The sequence below is a fragment of the Pristiophorus japonicus genome, chromosome 14 (assembly GCF_044704955.1).
Source record: "Pristiophorus japonicus isolate sPriJap1 chromosome 14, sPriJap1.hap1, whole genome shotgun sequence".
Lineage (NCBI taxonomy): Eukaryota > Metazoa > Chordata > Chondrichthyes > Pristiophoridae > Pristiophorus > Pristiophorus japonicus.
The window spans coordinates 71,819,645-71,839,870 of NC_091990.1; the positions used below are offsets into that span (position 1 = coordinate 71,819,645).

A 20,226-nucleotide genomic window follows, 5' to 3' on the forward strand; every position below is an offset into this window, starting at 1 on the left:
TAATGGGACTAAAGGTGGATAAGTCCCTTGGACCTGGTGGCCTGCATCCTAGGGTCTTAAAAGAAGTGGATAGAGATAGTGGATGCATTGGTTGTAATCTACCAAAATTCCCTGGATTCTGGAGCGGTCCCAGCGGATCGGAAAACCGCAAATATAACGCCCCTATTTAAGAAAGGAGGGAGACAGAAAGCAGGAAACTATAGACCAGTTAGCCTAACATCTGTCATTGGGAAAATGGTGGAGTCCATTATTCAAGAAGTAGTAGCAGGACATTTAGAAAATCATAATATAGTCAAACAGAGTCAGTATGGTTTTATGAAAGGGAAATCATATTTGACAAATTTGCTAAAGTTCTTTGAGGATATAACAAGCAGGATGGATAAAGGGGAACCAGTGGATGTGGTGTATTTGGATTTCCAGAAGGCATTTGATAAGATGCCACATAAAAGGTACTGCACAAGATAAGAGCTCACGGAGTTGGGGGGTAATATATTAGCATGGATTGGCTAAATAACAGAAAACAGAGTCAGGATAAATGGGCCATTTTCAGGTTGGCAAACTGTAACTAGTGGGATGCCACAGGGATCATTGCTGGGCTCTCAACTATTTATAATCTATATTAATAACTTGAATGAAGGGACCGAGTGTAATAAAGCCAAATTTGCTGCTGATACAAAGATAGGTGGGAAAGCAAGTTGTGAAGAGGGCACAAAGAATCTGCTAAGTGAGTGGGCAAAAATTTGGCAGATGGAGTACAATTGGGAAAATGTGAGGTTATCCACTTTGGTAGGAAATATAAAAAAGCAAATTATTATTTAAATGGAGCGAGATTACAAAATGCTGTGGTGCAGAAGGATCTGGGGGTCCTTGTACTTGAAATACAAAAAGTTAGCATGTAGGTACAGCAAGTAATTAGGAAGGCAAATGGACTGTTGTCCTTTATTGCAATGAGGATGAAGTATAAAAGTAGGGAAGTCTTGCTACAGCTGTACAGGGCATTGGTGAAACCACACCTGGAGTACTGCGTACAGTTTTGGTCTCCTTATTTAAGGAGGGATATACTTGCATTGGAGGCAGTTGAGAGAAGGTTCACTAGGTTGATTCCTGGGATGTAAGGGTTGTCTTGAGCAGGTTGGGCCTATATTCATTGGACCTTAGGAGAATGAGAGGTGATCTTATTAAAACGTAAAAGATTATGAGGGGGCGTAACAGGGTAGATGCAGAGTGGATGCTTCCCCTCGTGGGGTAATCTAGAACTAGGGGGCAGAGTTTCAAAATAAGAGGTCACCCATTTAAAACGGATATGAGGAGAAATTTCTTCTTTTAGAGGGTCGTGAATCTTTGGAATTCTCTATCCTAAAGAGCTGTGGAGGCTGGGTCATTGAATATATTTAAGGTGGAGATAGACAGATTTTTGAATGATAAAGGAGTTAGATTAAGACCATACCGACGTCTTCTGCCTTCATACACAGATTACTTTTATGGTCCCTAATAGGCCCTACTCTTTCTTTAGTTATCCTCTTGCTCTTAATGTATTTATAAAACATCTTTATGTTTTTCTTGATTTTACTTGCCAAATGTTTTTCATGCACTCTCTTTGCTTTCCTAATTTCCTTTTTTATTTTCACCTCTGCACTTTCTAACTCCTCTAGTGTTTCTGCAGGATTGAGCCCTCGGTATCTGTCATAAGCCTCCCTTTTTTTCTTTATCCTACCCTATATGCCCCTTGACATCCAGGGGGTTTTAGATTTGTTAGTCCCATCCTTTTTCTTTAAGGGAACATACTTGCTCTGAACCCTCAGGATCTCCTCTTTGAATGCCTCCCACTGCTCTGACACTGATTTACCTTCAAGTAGCTGTTTCCAGTCCACTTTGGCCAAATCTCATCTCAGCTTAGTAAAATTGGCTTTTCCCCAATTGAGAACTTTTATTTCTGGTCTATCTTTGTCCTTTTCTATAACGACCCTAAATCTAACTGAATTATGATCACTAGAACCAAAATGCTCTCCCACTGATACCCTTTCCACCTGCCCAGCTTCATTCCCTAAAACTAAGTCCAGAATCGCCCCCTCCCTTGTTGGGCTTGTTACAAACTGGCTAAAAAGGTTCTCCTGAATGCATTTTAGGAATTCTGCACCTTCTATGCCTTTCACACTAATTCTATCCCAGTTAATATTAGGATAGTTGAAATCCCCTAATATTACTACCTTATAGTTTTTGCACTTCTCAGCAATGTGCTGACATATTTGCTCTTCTATCTCCCTCTGACTGATTGGGGATCTATAGTACACTCCCAGCAGTGTGATTGCCACATGTTTCTTCTTCAATTCAACCCATATGCCTCATTTGATGATCCTTCCAACATATCATCCCTCCTCACAGGTGCAATTGTTCCTTTAATCAATGCTATGAACCCCCCTCCTTTTTTTATCCCCCTCTCGATCTCATCTGAAAACCCTGTAACCAGGAATGTTGAGCTGCCATACCTGCCCTTTCAGCCATGTCTCAGTAATAGCTATAATATCATACTCCCAAGTGTTTATCTGTCCTCTCAGTTCGGCCTTATTCCCTAGACTCCTTGCGTTGAAGTACAGGTTGTACCTCTCCAGTCCGGGACTCTTTCGGTCCGGCATCAGTCCCAGCGTGGGTGGCATCCATTGAAAAAAAATTGTGGCTCCATGTTTTAAACGTACGTGTGATGCATTTTGGATGACAAATCTTGACAGCCTTGCCCTGGAGATTTTACACACTGGCTGGTGCTGTGATTTGACACCCGCTCCTCGCTGCTGAAGCCGCCTCTCCTTGCCTGATTGGCGGTGGGCGTGCATGCTCTGAAGGCTGCGGCTGCAGCACGGGCTGAGCCGACATTTTCCCCTCCCCCCCCCCCCCCCCCCGGCCTCGAATGTGAGTGCGAGTGCGAGTGCGTCTCCCCAATTTGGCTCCGTTGAGGTGCAACCTGTCCGGCTTGTGCAGGTCCCACCTCCCCCAGAACTGGTCCCAATGTCCCAGGAATCTAACGCTCTCCCGCCTCATCTGTCTGCTCTATCCTCCTATTTCAGTACTCACTAGCACGTCGCACCGGGAGTAATCCGGAGATTACCTTTGAGGTCCTGCTTTTTAATCTGTCCCCTAGCTCCCTAAACTCTGCTTGCAGGACCTCATCTCTTTCTACCTATGTCATTGGTATTGATATGGACCACGACCGTTAGCTGTTCACCCTCCTCCCTCAATGTCCTGTAGCCGCTCAGAGACATTCTTGACCCTGGCACCTTGGAGGCAACATGTCTGCAGCTGCAGAAATGCCTCTCTGGTCTCCGAACTATTGAATTATTGAATCCCCTACCACTATACCACTATAGCTTTCTTCCTCCCCCCGCTCATGCGGCTGAGCCACCTGTGGTGCTATGGACTTGGCTTTGGCTGCACTTCTGAGAGGAACCAGTATTCAGAACTGAATATTGATTGGAGAACGAGATGCACTCAGGATTCCTGCACTATCTGCTTGGTCGTCCTCTTCTGTCTAGCAGTCACCCATTCCCTCTCTGCCTGCACACTCTTAAGCTACAGGGTGACCACCTCCAGAAACGGTCTATCCACGAAGTTTTCAGCGTTGTGGATGCACTGCAGTGACTCCAGCCGCCGTTCAGGCTCCAAGACCCGGAGCTCGAGCTGCCTTAGCTGACGACACTTCCTTCACACATGGTCGTCCAGGTCCCGGGAAGCGTCCAGGACTTCCCACATGGCACAGGATGTGCATTCCACGGGACTGAGCTGCCCTGCCATGTCTCCATTTATTAGATTAATTAACTAAAGTTTTTAGTATACCCCTCTGCCCTTAGTTAAAGACTAAAAGACAAACAGGAAAAGAAACAGTGATACTCACTGGCCCCGAATCTGAATAGCATAGAACAGCAAAGTGACCTTTCCAAACAATCCGTTACCAGCTATCCTATGATGTCATTCCTTGTGTTTTTTTTCCCCTTGCCACTGCTGGTGAGTGTGGGCCTCGCTCTCTGTCCCGCTCCTGAAATCCTTGGTCTCTGCTCAGTCTTTTTTTTTGTTATTTTCAGCTGTATTAATCAACGGCGCCAAGTTACCACTCTTAAATATATCCAGGAATATTTAGGGGTGACTGCGGAATGGACCAGGGTGTCACAGAGGGAGTGATCCCATCGGAATGCTGGGAGGGGAGGGGAAGATGTGATTGGTGGTGGGATCACGCCGGAGGTGGTGGAAACGGCGGAGGATGATCCATTGAACGTGGAAGCTGGTGGGGTGAAAGGCGCGGACAAGGGGAACCGTGTCGTGGTCCTGAGAGGGACGGGAAGGGGTGAAAGCAGAGGTGCGGGAAATAGAACAGACGAGGGCCATGATAACCACGGCGGAGGGGAATCCTCGGTTGAGGAAAAAGGAAGACATGTCCGAGGCATTAGCATGAAAGGTGACGTCATCGGAGTAGATGCGATGCAGACGGAGAAACTGAGAGAAAGGAATGGAATCCTTACAGGATGCGGGGTGGGAGGAAGTGTAGTCCAGGGAGCTGTGGGAGTCAGTGGGCTTATAGTGGATACTGGTTGAAAGCCTATCCCCAGAGATGGAGACAGAGAAGATGAGGAAGGGAAGGGAAGGGAAGAGTCGGAAGGTGAGGGAAGGGTGGAAGGGTGGAAATTGGATGCAAAGTGAATGAAATTTTCTAGTTCAGGGCGAGAGCAGGAAATGGCACCGATATAGTCATTAATGTACAGTCATCAAAAGAGGTGAGGGCGGGGACCCGAGTAGGAGTGGAACAAAGAATGTTCCACATATCCCACGAAAAGGCAGCATAGCTAGGACCCATGCGAGTTCCAAAAGCAACACCTTTAATTTGGAGAAAGTGAGTGGAGTTAAAGGAGAAGTTGTTCAATGTGAGAACAAGTTCAGCCAGGCGGAGGAGGGTGGTGATGGATGGGGACTGGTTGGGCCTCTGCTCGAGGAAGAAGCGGAGTGCCCTCAGGCCATCCTAGTGGGAGATGGAAGTGTAAAGGATTACACGTCCATGGTGAAAAGGAGACGGTTGGGGCCAGGAAAGTGGAAACTGTTAGTGACGGAGGGCGTCAGAGGAGGCGCGAATGTAGGTGGGAGAGAGTGGACAAGGGGAGAAAAAAATAGAGTCGAGATAGGAAGAAATAACTTCTGTGGGGCAAGAGCAGGCTGAAACGATGGGTCGACCGAGGCAGCTCTGTTTGTGGATCTTGGGAAGGAAGTAGAAGCGGGCTGTGCGGGGTTGGCGAACTATGAGACTGGTGGCTGTGGAGGGAAGATCTCCAGAGGAGATGAGGTCAGTGATGGTCTGGGAAATGGTGGCTTGATGTTCGGTCATGGTCCAGAGGGAGGTAGGAGGAGGTGTCAGAGAGTTGGCGATCAGCCTCTGCAAGGCAGAGGTTGGTTCGACAAACAACAACAGTGCCACCCTTGTCAGCAGGTTTAATGACAGGGTAGGGGTTGGATCTGCGCGAGCGGAGTGCTGTAAGATCAGAGGGAGGGAGGTAGGTTGGAGTGAGTGAGGGGAGCAGAGAAATTTTAATGGCCGCTATCTTGTCGGAAGTTTGCAATGAAGAGCTCTCGAGGTTAAGAGGCCAGAGGGAGGGGTCCAGGTAGAGCGAGAATTCTGAAAACTGGAGAAAGGGTCAGCTGTGCGGGGGGAAGACTCCTGGCTGAAGAAGTGGGCACGGAGGTGAAGGCGGCAGAGGAAGAGCTCAGCATCGTGCCGAGCTCCAAATTTATTGAGGTGAGGACGTGAGGGGATGAAGCTCAGGCCTTTGCTGAGGACTGACCGTTTGGGGTCAGAGAGGGGAAGATCAGAGGGGATCGTGAAAACACGGCAGGGGGTGAGATTAGAAGAAGGGATTGGATCAGAGGGAAGTGAAGGGGAAGAAGGTTCCGGAGGGGCGTTGGTGTCCAAGAGTTGTTGAAGCTTACAATCCTTGACACCTTAAGGAAAAAAGTTTTTGGTTGAAGCGGCGGGTTAGGCGAAGGATGAAATGGAACTGTGGACCAGGACAGTTTAGAGATTGTCAGAGTTGGTGATCAGCCTCTTCAAGGTAGAGGTCAGTTCGCCAAACAACAACAGTGCCACCCTTGTCAGCAGGTTTAATGACAAGGATGGGGTTGGATCTGAGCGAGTGGAGTGCTGTAAGTTCAGAGGGAGGTTGGAGTGAGTGAGAGGAGCAGAGAAATTGCTAGAGAGAGTAAGAGGCCAGAGGGAGGGGTCCAGGTAGAGCAAGAATTCTGAAAACGGGAGACAGGGTCAGCTGTGCGGGGGGCGGGGGGAAGACTCCTGGCTGAAGAAGTGGGCACGGAGGCAGAGGAAGAGCTCAGCATCGTGCCGAGCTCCAAATTTATTGAGGTGGGGGCGTAAGGGGATGAAGCTCAGGCCTTTGCTGAGGACTGATCATTCAGGGTCAGAGAGGGGAAGGTCATAGGGGATCGTGAAAACACGGCAGGGGGTGAGATTGGAAGAAAGGATGGGATCAGAGGGAAGGGGAAGAAGGTTCCAGAGGGGCGTTGGTGTCCAAGAGTTGTTGAAGCTTACCACCCTTGTCAATTGGTTTTATCAGGCAAAACAGCATTGGCATCGGTGCTAGATTTAACCAGTGTGGGGGATTGGATTGAGAGAAATGTACAACAGATCGAGGTCTGCGATAGCTTGTTAAAACATTTGAGGCCTGTCTGTGCAGGTTAGCAATACGTTATTTTTTTTTGCTCTGTGTACACCTGCTCAACTCCGTCATGAGAGTGGGAGGCCTGCAGATAGAATCTTGCATTGGTAACTTCTGGACTAGTGCAGGCACGCAGTCCGTGTAGTGAATGGGCTGAATGCTCAGACCGAGAAGACACTATGGAAGTACCGGAAACGGTTCCAGGAATGCCACATTAATGAGATTTGGCTGCTGATTCTCGTGGGGTGTTGATGCACTGCACTGAGACGTGAGGAGTGAGTCCAAACACCAACAGCCAGCACTGCATTCTACATTTCCATTTCTGAGATTAAGATACCATGGCATGCAAATTGTGGATTTGTCTCGAATCACAAATGTAAATAGTGTGTGAGTGGGGTTGGCAGACCCCCAAAACAATACACGAACTGGTTTTGTTCAATTGCTCTGGGCCTTTTGTTGGCTAGCAGACTGTCAGACAACACAGTTCCTGATCCTGGCCCATCGAGCGGCCCTAGACGCCCCCCCCCCCCACCCTGGCCCATTTGATCTACTCTGCACCCCTCCCCAGTTTTTGTTTAATAGCTGATGTAGACCCTCAGCTCCCGCCCCGGGTTCCCCGTTCCTGCCCCTTTGAGCTCCTCTAGATTTTATTTTTGTTAAAGGACTGTCGAGTTTTCTGTGTCAGCCTGTCTCAGTTGGAGTTTGCAGGTTAGGGGTGAAAGACTCCCTCTGCTCTTGACTGTTCCAGTGCAGTACTGAGGGAGTGCTGCATTATTGGAAGTGTTGCCCTTTCAAGTAATGGTAATCTAAGGTCACATTTGCTTGGTTCTGATGGACGTTAGGCATCAGGTTGTGCTATTTGCTTTCCTGGCAGTATTCTTCGCAACCGTCAATGGAAATAACACATTATCTGGTCAATCATTTCACTACTGCTTATGGCATCTTGCTTTGCAAATTGGCTGTCATATTTGCCTAAGTAACAGCAGTGACTGTGCTTCAAAGAATAACTCCTTGTTTGGGACATTGAAATGTGGTGAGGCGCTTCATAATTGCGAGACTTCAGAAAAATGGAAGAAAAATCTTCTTCAGCACAGTATGTAGATTTTTTAATGCAAATTTTATTTGATTGAAAAGGAAAGTTCCTCTACAGTGCAGTTTAGGGTCTGTAGGGTCAGATAGTGCGGCCAGCTAGGACTCTGTCCTTTTGGATGCGAAGGTGTACGTGAAGAGTTATCCATCAGTTGTTGGACAAGTGTGGTGGAATGTACAACATGGAGGGCTAGAAATTCGTTTGGCTAGCGCCTCTCGCGAGGGTTGGAACAGGGGCGCGACAGGGGTTTGCAACCACATGCCAGCTTTCGCGGTGCTCGGAAAATTCAGTGTGCCGGTACCGGTGGCGCTGAGGAGTATCGCCTGGTAGTGTAGCGTCGGTGTGCAACACCCACGGTATCGATACGGATGCAACATTGGGTTTGCTTTGCACCCGTAGCGACTCGTAGTAACGCCGCCAGAGAAAGCTGGCGTGCAGAGCTGTCCCAGGATGCGAAGGAAAGGAATGACTGCATGAGGTAAGTGTGATTGATATTTTTTTTTGTGATTGAACTTTGGGGTGAGTAATGTATCGGGAATGTTTTTTTGTTCTGATTTTCTTTGCAAGGAGGCCTCTCCTGGGGAGCGACGAAGCTCGAGATATTCAGTTGCTCACCTGGCCTTGCGCCCCAAGAGAAGTGTGGAACGCTTCCCTTAGCACACCACTCCACTCTCTGGGTGCAACCACTGAATTTATTGGCTGCCGTCTCAACCCATTTTCCGGCGCTAAATTTAGCGACCGCCTGACATCAGCGTTTTTAAAAAAAACCTTCAACTGAATTTCCAGCCCGGAGACTTTTGAGAGGGGGGCAGGGTGGAGGGAAGGGTCAGAGCCTGGATCTATTTGAACCCGCGGTCACCATTGGGATCAATTCTGAAAGCAGCTTGGCCTGGGTTCAGTTATTTACAGCTGCACTATGTACATGAAAAGCCTGACTCCAGCAATTTGCATACCAGAGAAAGACTTGCCTGTGTGGAGCAGTCGCTGATCGACTTACATTTCCGCTATTGTGTTGCCGGTTCCTGACGTGGGTCTTGCCAGGTTGGCTAAGGCTGGTGGCTGGCAGGACCCATGGGCGTGGCATCAGCGGTTGGTGACACTAACATGACAAATAAAAGGATCTAAGTAGAATGTGCCAAAGTGAGCACCGTTACGTCTGATGGTTCAACCTAACCAGTAACTAACTTTAGCCCCCAAAACCCTGAATGAAACCAGACAGGAAAGAGGAGAAAGAAAAAATAGCTTTCAAGGACAGTAACCCTGGCTGATTCCCTCGCTCTGCCCCACCCCCATGCCCTTTCTCCATGCGGGCACTGGGGCTAGTTATAGAATTACTGCCATATCAGCCGAGAGCAGCAAATTCAGGACAGGCTGGGGATCGAAGCTGGGAGTTGCAGGTTTTAATAGGAAAACTGCACACTGGCTTTACTAAGCAACTAAGTCAGGTCAAAAGGTTCCAAGATCAGTTTCATTCAAAGGGTAGATGAAATCTGGAAATTTCACCTCAAAATAAACTGTTGAGGCTGGGGGTCAATTGAAAATGTAAACACTGAGATTTGTCGATTTTTGCGAGCTATTGAGTGTGACGGAGCCAAGGCCGATAAATGGAGTTAAGATACAGATCAGCCATGATCTCACAGGTTCGAGGGGTTGAATTGCCTCCTCCTGTTCCTATGTTCCTGTATTGTTGGAATTAGCACCTGGGAGAGGAAATAACATGAGTCAGGATTCTCGCTCCTAAGAACTGCCCGGTGATCCTCTGCTGGAAAGTTTAGCTCTGAATTTATTCTCTTGATGTGGGCATAGCTGGAAAGTCTTCCATTCATTGCCCATCCCTAATTGCGCTTGAGTGGCCCGCAAGACCACTTCACAGGACAGTTAAGAGTCAAGCACGTTGGTGTGGGATTGGAGTCACAAATGGGCCAGAGTGGTTAAGGACAGCAGGTTCCCTTCCCTCAAGGACATTTGCGAACCTGTTGGGTTTTTACAACAATCCAACAGCTTCATGGTCACTTTTACTGCTACCAGCTTATTACTTACTGTCCCGAAATAAATCTTGTTTAAGAATCGACTAAAAGAATGCAGAAATATTTATTTTTAAATTACGGGGGAAGCTGACTGGAAGAGTGGGCGGGGTTGTGTGTGCGCGAGGGTGGAGGTAGCACGGGTGGGCAGTTGTGTGTGAGGTGGTTTTATCGCAGGGTATGGGCACATGCGCGTGCTTATGTGCGTGGGGGAGGGAGATTGTGTGCACATGGGCATGTACCTACGGAAAGGAAGCACACATGCAGTGAGGATTTCAGCGCATGTACACGGCGGGGGGCTGAGAGCGTGGGCGCATTTGAGAGGGTAAATGTGAGGGAGGGTTGAGGTGGGGTGGGTGAGTTGGTTCAACACCCTGTGGACTCAAGAAATCATCTAGTTCTTCAGATGTTGTTCCCCAGATGACATCAGCAGAACTTGCATATGAAAATAATAGGAATATAAATACCTGCAGTGACGGCTTAAAAACAAATCATTAAAGCCGTCAGTGTTGCTGTGTGAGGTTCCTGTAGCACCAGCTGATTAGGTGACATGGCAAACTTCTCTCCTGTCCTTCTCCTTAGATCAAGAGTCGCCGTGGCTAAGATCAGGTAACAGAGACCAAAGAAGCATTGAAGTTGGCATGCTCCTGCCTTGTATGGTTTGACTGCATTTACTGACTGTGATGCTGGCACTGATTGTATTTACACACTGGGTGTGTGCTCTGTGCTGTCACTGTATTTACACTGGGTGTGTGCTCTGTGCTGTCACTGTATTTACACTGGGTGTGTGCTCTGTGCTGTCACTGTATTTACACACTGGGTGCGTGCTCTGTGCTGTCACTGTATTTACACACTCTGCTCTATGCTGTCGCTGTATTTACACACTCTGCTCTGTGCTGTCGCTGTATTTGCACACTGGGTGTGTGCTCTGCTGTCACTGTATTTACACACTCTGCTCTGTGCTGTTGCTGTATTTACACAGTCTGCTCTGTGCTGATGCTGTATTTACACACTGGCAGTGTGCTCTGTGCTGTCACTATTTACACACTGCTCTGTGCTGTCACTGTATTTACACACTGGCTGTGTGCTCTGTGCTGTCACTGTATTTACACACTGCTCTGTGCTGTCACTGTATTTACACACTGACTGTGTGCTCTGTGCTGTCACTGTATTTACACACTGGCTGTGTGCTCTGTGCTGTCACTGTATTTACACACTCTGCTCTGTGCTGTCACTATTTACACACTGGCTGTGTGCTCTGTGCTGTCACTGTATTTACACACGGTGTGTGCTCTGCTATCACTGTATTTACACACTGGCTGTGTGCTCTGTGCTGTCACTGTATTTTCACACTCTGCTCTGTGCTGTCACTATTTACACACTGGCTGTGAGCTCTGTGCTGTCACTGTATTTACACACTGGATGTGTGCTCTGTGCTGTCACTGTATTTACACACTCTGCTCTGTGCTGTCACTATTTACACACTGGCTGTGTGCTCTGTGCTGTCACTGTATTTACACACTGCTCTGTGCTGTCACTGTATTTACACACTGACTGTGCTCTGCTATCACTGTATTTACACACTGGCTGTGTGCTCTGTGCTGTCACTGTATTTACACACTCTGCTCTGTGCTGTCACTATTTACACACTGGCTGTGTGCTCTGTGCTGTCACTGGATGTGTGCTCTGTGCTGTCACTGTATTTACACACGGTGTGTGCTCTGCTATCACTGTATTTACACACTGGCTGTGTGCTCTGTGCTGTCACTGTATTTTCACACTCTGCTCTGTGCTGTCACTGTATTTACACACTGACTGTGCTCTGTGCTGTCACTGTATTTACACACTGACTGTGTGCTCTGTGCTGTTACTATTTACACACTGGCTGTGTGCTCTGTGCTGTCACTGTATTTACACACTCTGCTCTGTGCTGTCACTGTATTTACACACTGGCTGTGTGCTCTGTGCTGTCACTGTATTTACACACTGGTTGTGTGCTCTGTGCTGTCACTGTATTTACACACTGGATGTGTGCTCTGTGCTGTCACTATTTACACACTTGCTGTGTGCTCTCTGCTGTCACTGTATTTACACACTCTGCTCTGTGTTGTCACTGTATTTACACACTGGCTGTGTGCTCTGTGCTATCACTGTATTTACACACTGGCTGTGTGCTCTGTGCTGTCACTGTATTTTCACACTCTGCTCTGTGCTGTCACTGTATTTTCACACTCTGCTCTCTGTGCTGCCACTGTATTTACACACTGCTCTGTGCTGTCACTGTATTTACACATTGGGTGTGTGCTCTGTGCTGTCACTGTATTCACACACTGGGTGTGTGCTCTGTGCTGTCACTGTATTTACACACACTGGCTGTGCTTTGTGCTGTCACTGTATTTATACTGGGTGTGTGCTCTGTGCTGTCACTGTATTTATTCTGGGTGTGTGCTCTCTGCTGTCACTATTTACACACTGTGCTGTCACTGTATTTACACACTCTGTGCTCTGTGCTGTCACTATTTACACACACTGTGCTCTGTGCTGTCACTGTATTTACACACTGGGTGTGTGCTCTGTGCTGTCACTATTTACACACACTGCTCTGTGCTGTCACTGTATTTACACACTGGGTGTGTGTTCTGTGCTGTCATTTTATACTGGGTGTGTGCTCTGTGCTGTCATTGTATTTACACGCTGGGTGTGTGCTCTGTGCTGTCACTGTATTTACACACTGAGTGTGTGCTCTGTGCTGTCACTGATTGTATTGAATTCTCTCTGGAAAGATCGGCATGCAGTTTGAAAGTGTTGGCATGATCATGGACTTGGGAGAATGAAGGAAAATTGGAGTCATTTACAAGGACAGAGAGGTTGTGGATGGGTTTTTTGAGCCTTGTGTGGTAATGGTGGTCTCTAAAGGGAGCAGGACAGTGCCCAAGGATTAAGAGCTACTTACGACGTTAGCTAACTTAGTGGTCAGCTGTGTAGTAGGAATCAGCTCAAAGAAGCGGCAGTTCGATTGTTGTGGATGAGTTGAGCTCTGAGAGGCCAGGGGAGGAGATCTTTGAGAAACTGGAGAGTGCCGTGTGGTTAGTGGGAGAGAGAAGGGAACGTGGTAGAAGTTTGGCTTGGTGGGCAAGGAGAAAGGTGGAGAGTGAGCTGAGTGAAAAATTTTAATCTTGCTGACAAAACTCCACGAGTTCCTTGCACCTGTTAGTGAGGGGGTTGAGGGCAGGGAACATTAAGAGAAGTGTTTAAGGAGTCTGTTGCTACTGGAGAAAAGAAGCCGGGTGTTACCTTTGCATTCCACTATGATCCTGGTGTAGTGGAGACCAGCTCTGCTGTACAGACCTAGTGCGCGCACATTGCCGTGTTGGCTGGCCCGTGCTGCCCCTGGGCCCGAACTCATGCCTCTCCTGGGCTCCGATCACATCGCTTTACAGTCTCTCGCCGCTCCTTCGCCCCAACCTCGCCGCTCCAGCTGTAGCTGCCCACGCTCCAATCACTGACCTGGGCCTTGATGATGTCACTCTTTGCTGCCGTTGCAGTTCGTGCTGCTCCCTGGAGTAGTATGCCTCCACGCTGCTCCCAGGGCTGCTCGCCACTCCTTTTATGGTCCCGACCTACTGCTGGTGTTCTCACTGCCACTGGACCAAGACCGAGCTCTGTCAAGCCCGTGTGGTGGCTGGTGTGCAACAGCTACCACACGTTAAAAAAATGTACGCACAGGCATCTTCCACCCTTCAGGATGCAGTTCAGGATCTGGAATATTAGGTCCTTCATTGGAACATCTGTGAACTTATCCTTTTTTGGCGTGGAAGCAAGTCGTCCTCGCTTCGAGGGACTGCGTATGATGATGATGGTGTAGTGCTTGGTTTTGGTAGAAGCAAATGAGGTCTAATGTTGCTTGATGTTTTTCATTCAGATCTGGTGATGGCTCATCCTATTGTGCACCAGATAGGCGCAAGTCTGCACACCTTGGATTTGACGGAGCGAAGATCCAGGTTTAAAAGCCAATCAACCATATCAAGAATTGCATTTTGATCTTTTAACAATATATTGAGCAAGTTGGAGGGAAAACTTGTCTTACTCTTCCTGGCACGGAGACTATACTGGACTCAACTGAAAGTGAATCTCGTGGCTCAAGGGCACATTGACTTTTACTTTCCAGCAGGTATCTATTCACTCCTCCTGAAATTAGTGAGTGTTGCTGAGGCACTGTTCTATGGGTGCCCAACCCCCTCATTACATACAGCACAGAAACAGGCCATTCGGCCCACGAGACTGTGCTGGTGTTTATACTTCACGCAAATCTTCTCCCATGCCATTTACCTCATCTTAGCTTTTCAGCATATCTTTCTATTCCCTTTTCTCTCATGTACTCATCTAGTTTCCTTTTGAAAGCATCTAACCTAGTTGCCTCAATAACTTCTAACCACTCTGAGTAAACACATTTCTCCTTATTTTCCGATTGGATTTATTAGTATCTCTTGTATTTATAGCCTCTGATTTTGGAATCACCCACAAGTGGAAACATTCTCTCCACATCTACCTTATCCAATCCATTCATAATTTTAAAGGCCTCGATCAGGTCTCCTCTATGTCTTCTATTTTCTAATGAAAAAAAGCCCCAACCTGTTCAATCTTGCCTGATAACTAGTCTCTCCGTTCTGGTACCATCATTGGAAATTTCTTTTGCACTTTCTCCAGTACTTCTGTCTCCTTTTTATAGAACGGAGACCTGAACTGTGCACAGTGCTGTAAGTGCGGCCTGACCAGGGTCCTATACACCTTTAACATAACGTCACTACTTTTGAATTCTATACCCTTAGAAATAATTCCCAGTGTTTTCTTTTTTTGAATTGCGTTGCTGACCTGTGATGCTGCGTTTAATGATTTGTTCACCTGTATCCCGGGATCCCTTTGCCCTTCGATCCCATTCAGTTTTTTATTTTCTAAGGTGTAGGTGATGTTTCTATTTTTCCTACCAAAGTGCATCACCTCCCATTTATCTACATTAAAATTCATTTGCTACTTAATGAACCTGTCAGCATGTTTTCTAACATCTTCTATTATGTTGCATTATTTCTCAGTTCGAGTTATACCTCTCAGTTTGGTATCATCTTCAAATTTTGATCTTGAGTTACTTATTCTTAAGTTCAGATCATTAATGCAAACAATGAGTAACAGTGGTCCAGCACTGATCCTTGTGGAACACAGCTTTCTACTTTCCTCCAATCTGAATAACTACTTTTTACCCCATCTCTCTGGTTTCTATTTTTAGCTAATTTGCTATCTATTCAGCTTTTTTGTCCCCTGACTAACAGATGTGAGATGAGATGGTGAGTGATGGCAGGATAACAGCCAGGGGAGGCATCACAGCTAAACCCTGTTTTGATGACCACATACATACATTTGTATTGGGGTGGGGGGATTAATGGATACAGATCAGCAGTGGACCACAACTCTTTCAATAAGGAACCCTTATTCTGCACGAGTGTTAACATATGAGCTTAATAGATTGATTCAGGAAACTGCAGACTTGCATTAATATATACATTTGTTCTTTCTGCCCTTGGATTGAGCTTTGACCTTCGTTACTGTTCAACTGAGTGGCGGTGAGCTGTGAGGAGGATGCTAAGAGGCTGCAGGGTGACTTGGACAGGTTAGGTGAGTGGGCAAATGCATGGCAGATGCAGTATAATGTGGATAAATGTGAGGTTATCCATTTTGGGGGCAAAACCACGAAGGCAGAATATTGGGATTAGGAAAAGGGGAGGTGCAATGAGACCTGGGTGTTATGGTTCATCAGTAATTGAAAGTTGGCATGCAGGTACAGCAGGCGGTGAAGAAGGCAAATGGTATGTTGGCCTTCATAGCTAGGGGATTTAAGTATGGGAGCAGGGAGGTCTTACTGCAGTTGTACAGGGCCTTGGTGAGGCCTCACCTGGAATATTGTGTTCAGTTTTGGTCTCCTAATCTGAGGAAGGATGTTCTTGCTATTGAGGGAGTGCAGCTAAGGTTCACCAGACTGATTCCAGGGATGGCTGGACTGACATATGAGGAGAGATTGGATCAACTGGGCCTTTATTCACTGGAGTTTAGAAGGATGAGAGGGGATCTCATAGAAACGTATAAAATTCTGACGGGACTGGACAGGTTAGATGCGGGAAGAATGTTCCCGATGTTGGGGAAGTCCAGAACCAGGGGACATAGTCTTAGGATAAGGGGTAGGCCATTTAGGACTGAGATGAGGTGAAACTTCTTCACTCAGAGTTGTTAACCTGTGGAATTCCCTGCCGCAGAGAGTTGTTGATGCCAGTTCATTGAATAGATTCAAGAGTGAGTTAGATATGGCCCTTACGGCTAAAGAGATCAAGGGGTATGGTGAGAAAGCAGGAAAGGGGTACTGAGAGAATGATCATCCATGATCTTATTGAATGGCGGTGCAGACTAGAAGGGCCGAATGGCCTACTCCTGCACCTATTTTCTATTTCTATGTGCGCACCTATTTTCTATTTCTATGTGCTTACCATTCCGTAGATCTTTTCTCTTAGAATTGATGCCTTCTGTTCAAAAGCAGAAACAATAAAACGAAGGAGAGACAAGGACACACTCTCGTGCCAAAAAGAACCTGAAGCCTGGGGTTGGTTTACTCTCCTGGTGCGTGGCTGTCGATGTCTTTCTGCTGCTGCTGCTGATTGCTCGGGGGCTGATAATGAATCTCAACCAGTGGTGAAGTCAAAGAGCTGACTTTGAATTTCACACATGCATATCAGATGAGAACAGAAACATGTCTCTTCGCTTCAGCCACATGAAAGAACTATTGATGAATTTTAGAGAGATGTAGATAAATGGTGCATTTAAACCAGTATGTTGCAAGAATGTGATTTTTATGAGCCTCCCATGGTCCTCCTTTCGAGTGGCCTATCCTTATTACTTCCTTTTAGGCTTTGCTGCTAAATGCTGGCATTGTGATTGGCCCTAACTACGGTGCAGTGGCATGAGCAGTGCAAGTGTGGGAACTGAAATTGTCAAATTAACAGCTTTTGTGCTCGAGCGATTGGGTGGTTTACACAGCAGATCTACTAATAGGCAAAAGTGCCCCAGGCTGTGACAAAACTTGTCTGATCGATGAAGTCTTTCTCTCTCATTTCTCGACTCCAGCTTTCAAACTGTTTCCTTTTTCACAAATTTTCTGTTATATTAACGCAACTATGCTCCTCTGAGCATTCCTCCCATCTCTTGTTACTCTTGAGCTCCAAAATCCATGTCCTACTCAGCACTTGCTTCTTCATTGATGCCTTGTGTTGAAATGAAGACTGTCTGGTGCTGTGTCTTTCTCTCAGAACTGGAACACCGTATCTCCCTCAGTTTTCCATTCCCCCAACAATCTTCAGGCTTTTAAAACCTGAGCTTGGGGTACCTAGTCACCATGTCTGGGTTACCTTGTCTCCTCTCTGTAAAATCCTTACTCTACAGTATGAAACCACACGAGGCACATTCTGGGACAACTTAACTCTTTATTCACAGGACTCCAAAGACGATGACCCTGCGTGGGACCTCCCTTTTTATACCTGTGTGATCAGGTAAGGAGTGTCTCCCACAAGTTCACCCCTTGTGGTCAAGGTGTGCATCTAGGTTGAATGTATACAGTAATACAGTGGTGTTACATTGTGGTTACATACATGACATCACCTGCCCCCCCCCCCCCAAAGTCTTATTGGCATCATAGGGTTAGTCTTTCAAGTGGTCTACGCTCCCTCGTGGAGCGCCGCAGTTGGGGCTCTGGTTGTTGGACACTGACGTGTGTCTGTCACCTGTGGTGATTCCGGGCTGACCACAGGGACTGTGCATTCTTCTGATTGCTCTTGTTGCTCGTTCACTGGCGGTGTTGTGAGCTCCATCTCTTGGTCTTCTTCAGGTTCCTCCGTGTTGATGCTGAACCTTTTATTTTTACTTGGTCCAGATGCTTACGGCATATCTGACCATTGTTCAGCTTTATCATGATGACCCTATTCCCCTCTTTGTCAATTACAGTGCCCTCAAGCCATTTGGGCCCCATGGCGTAATTGAGGATGAATACAGGATCATTTATTTCTATACATCTCCCCCTCGAATTACGGTCATGGTACTCGTTTTGTGACTTGCACTTGCCCTCAACTATGTTGGTCAGGATGGGTGAATGAGGGACAACCGAATTTTGAGTGTCCGTTTCATTAGTAGCTCTGCGGGCGGGACCCCCGTGAGTGAGTGCGGTCGGGATCTATAGGCCAGCAGGAGACGCGATAGGCGGCATTGTAGGGAGGGTCCTTGAATCCTGAGCATACGTTGCTTAATGATTTGGACCGCACGTTCCGCCTGGCCATTGGAGGCCGGCTTGAACGGCGCACTCCTGACGTGGTTGATGCCATTGCCCGACATAAACTCTCGAAATTTGTAGCTTGTGAAACATGGGCCATTATCACTAACCAGGCTGTCCGGCAAGCCATGGGTTGCAAAGCTCGCACATAGCCTTTCCACGGTGGTGGTTGACGTGCATGAATTCAGAATGATGCACTCGATCCATTTCGAGTACGCATCTACCACAATAAAGAACATCTTTCCCATGAACGGGCCCGCGTAGTCAACATGAATGCATGAGCATGGCCTGGTGGGCCAGGGCCATGGGCTGAGCGGGGCCTCCCTGGGGGCATTACCCAGCTGGGCACACATCATGCACCTGCGAACACAGTGTTCCAGGTCTGAATCAATTCTGGGCCACCAAACGTGTGACCAGGCAATGGCCTTCATCAGCACAATGCCTGGGTGCTCGCTGTGGAGTTCCCTGATGAATGTCTCCCTGCCCTTCTGGGGCATAACTACCCGGCTGCCCCATAGTAGGCAGTCGGCTTGGATGGAGAGCTCATCCATCCGTCTGTGGAACGGTCTGACCTCAGGGCATGCTCCGTGTGCGGGCGCCCAATCCCCAGTCAGGACACATTTCTTAATCAGGGATAGGATGTTTGTCCATCCCTGTTTGTCCAGATTTTGATCTGGCGGGCTGTGATGGGGGAGCCTGCGCTGTCAAAGGCATCGGCAGCCACGACCATCTCGGCGCTTTGCTCCGCTGCCCCCTCAGTGGTGGCCAGTGGAAGCCTGCTGAGCGCGTCAGCGCAATTTTCAGTGCCAGGCCAGTGCCGGATGGAGTAGTCATAAGCAGCCAGCGTGAGAGCCCATCGCTGTATGCGAGCTGATGCATTGGCATTGATAGCCTTGCTGTCTTACAACAGGGATGTTAATGGCTTGTGGTCCGTCTCTAATTCAAACTTCCTACCAAAGAGGTACTAATGCATTTTTTTTTTACACCATGGACACATGCAAGCGCTTCCTTTGCGACCATGCCATATCCCCATTCTGCTTGAGAGCGCGACCTGGAGGCATAAGCCACAGGTTGTAGTTAACCCTCAGCATTGCCCTGCTGCAACACGCACCCAACCCCATAGGACGATGCATCACATGTCAACCAATTTTTTACAGGGGTCATACAGGGTCAACAACTTGTTAGAACAAAGTAGGTTTCGCGCCCGATCAAAAGCCCGTTCCTGACAGTCCCCCCAACAACGTGCTCAAGTTCGGCAGAAAGTTCCCGAAATAGTTCAACAGTCCCAGGAATGAACGCAACTCCGATGTGTCGCAGGGTCGTCGAATCGCCTCTGTTTTGGATTCGGTGGGCTGAATCCCATCTGCAGCAACCCTCCTGTCCAGAAACTCAACTTCAACATTATGGTTACATACACTCTCCTAGTCTCACCTTGATGGTGTGAAAAGGAAAGGGGTGCATTTGAATGAATTCCAAAATTTGAAGATTAGTGGCCCAGTGCTGTTTGCCATGGAGCTATCGAAGTGTGTTGGGCTTGCAGTGTTCCAAGTCTCCAGTCCAGGCAACATTCTCGTCAATCTCCTCTGCACCCTCTCCAGTGCAATCACGTCCTTCCTGTAATCCGGTGACCAGAACTGCACGCAGTACTCCAGCTGTGGCCTAACCACTGCTTTATACAATTTAAGCATAAACCCCCTGCTCTTGCATTCTGTGCCTCGGCCAATAAAGGCAAGCATTCCGTATGCCGCCTTAGCCACCTTATCCACCTGGCCTGCTATGGAGAGTTAGTGAGGGGATACAGGACGGCATGGAACCTGGTTCAACACTTGCCACTGGATAAAGACTTAACTCTGTCAAGCCCGTGTGGTGACTGATGTGCAACGGTCACCACATGTTAAAAAATCCACGCACAGGCATCTTCCACCCTCTCAATTGGAGTTCAGGACTAGAACATCGGGTCCTTCATTGAAACATCTGTGAACTCTTGTGGAAGCAAGTCATCCTCGTTCGAGGGACTACCTATAATGAGAGGACGGCGGGGTGCACGAGACATGG

At 47.7% G+C, this 20,226-nt stretch overlaps 1 protein-coding gene across 3 annotated transcripts in view; it reads left to right on the forward strand.

The window, feature by feature from the left end:
- LOC139279949 (AP-2 complex subunit alpha-2) overlaps positions 1 to 20,226 on the forward strand; it is a 122,965-nt gene that overhangs the window by 17,570 nt on the left and 85,169 nt on the right. The window contains exon 3 of one of the 3 annotated variants that reach the window (XM_070899296.1): positions 10,395 to 10,421. The exons of the other annotated variants lie outside the window; for them this stretch is intronic. Coding sequence (XP_070755397.1) covers positions 10,395 to 10,421 — 27 coding nt within the window. The remainder of the gene's footprint in view (positions 1 to 10,394; positions 10,422 to 20,226) is intronic. 3 annotated transcript variants of the gene reach the window in all.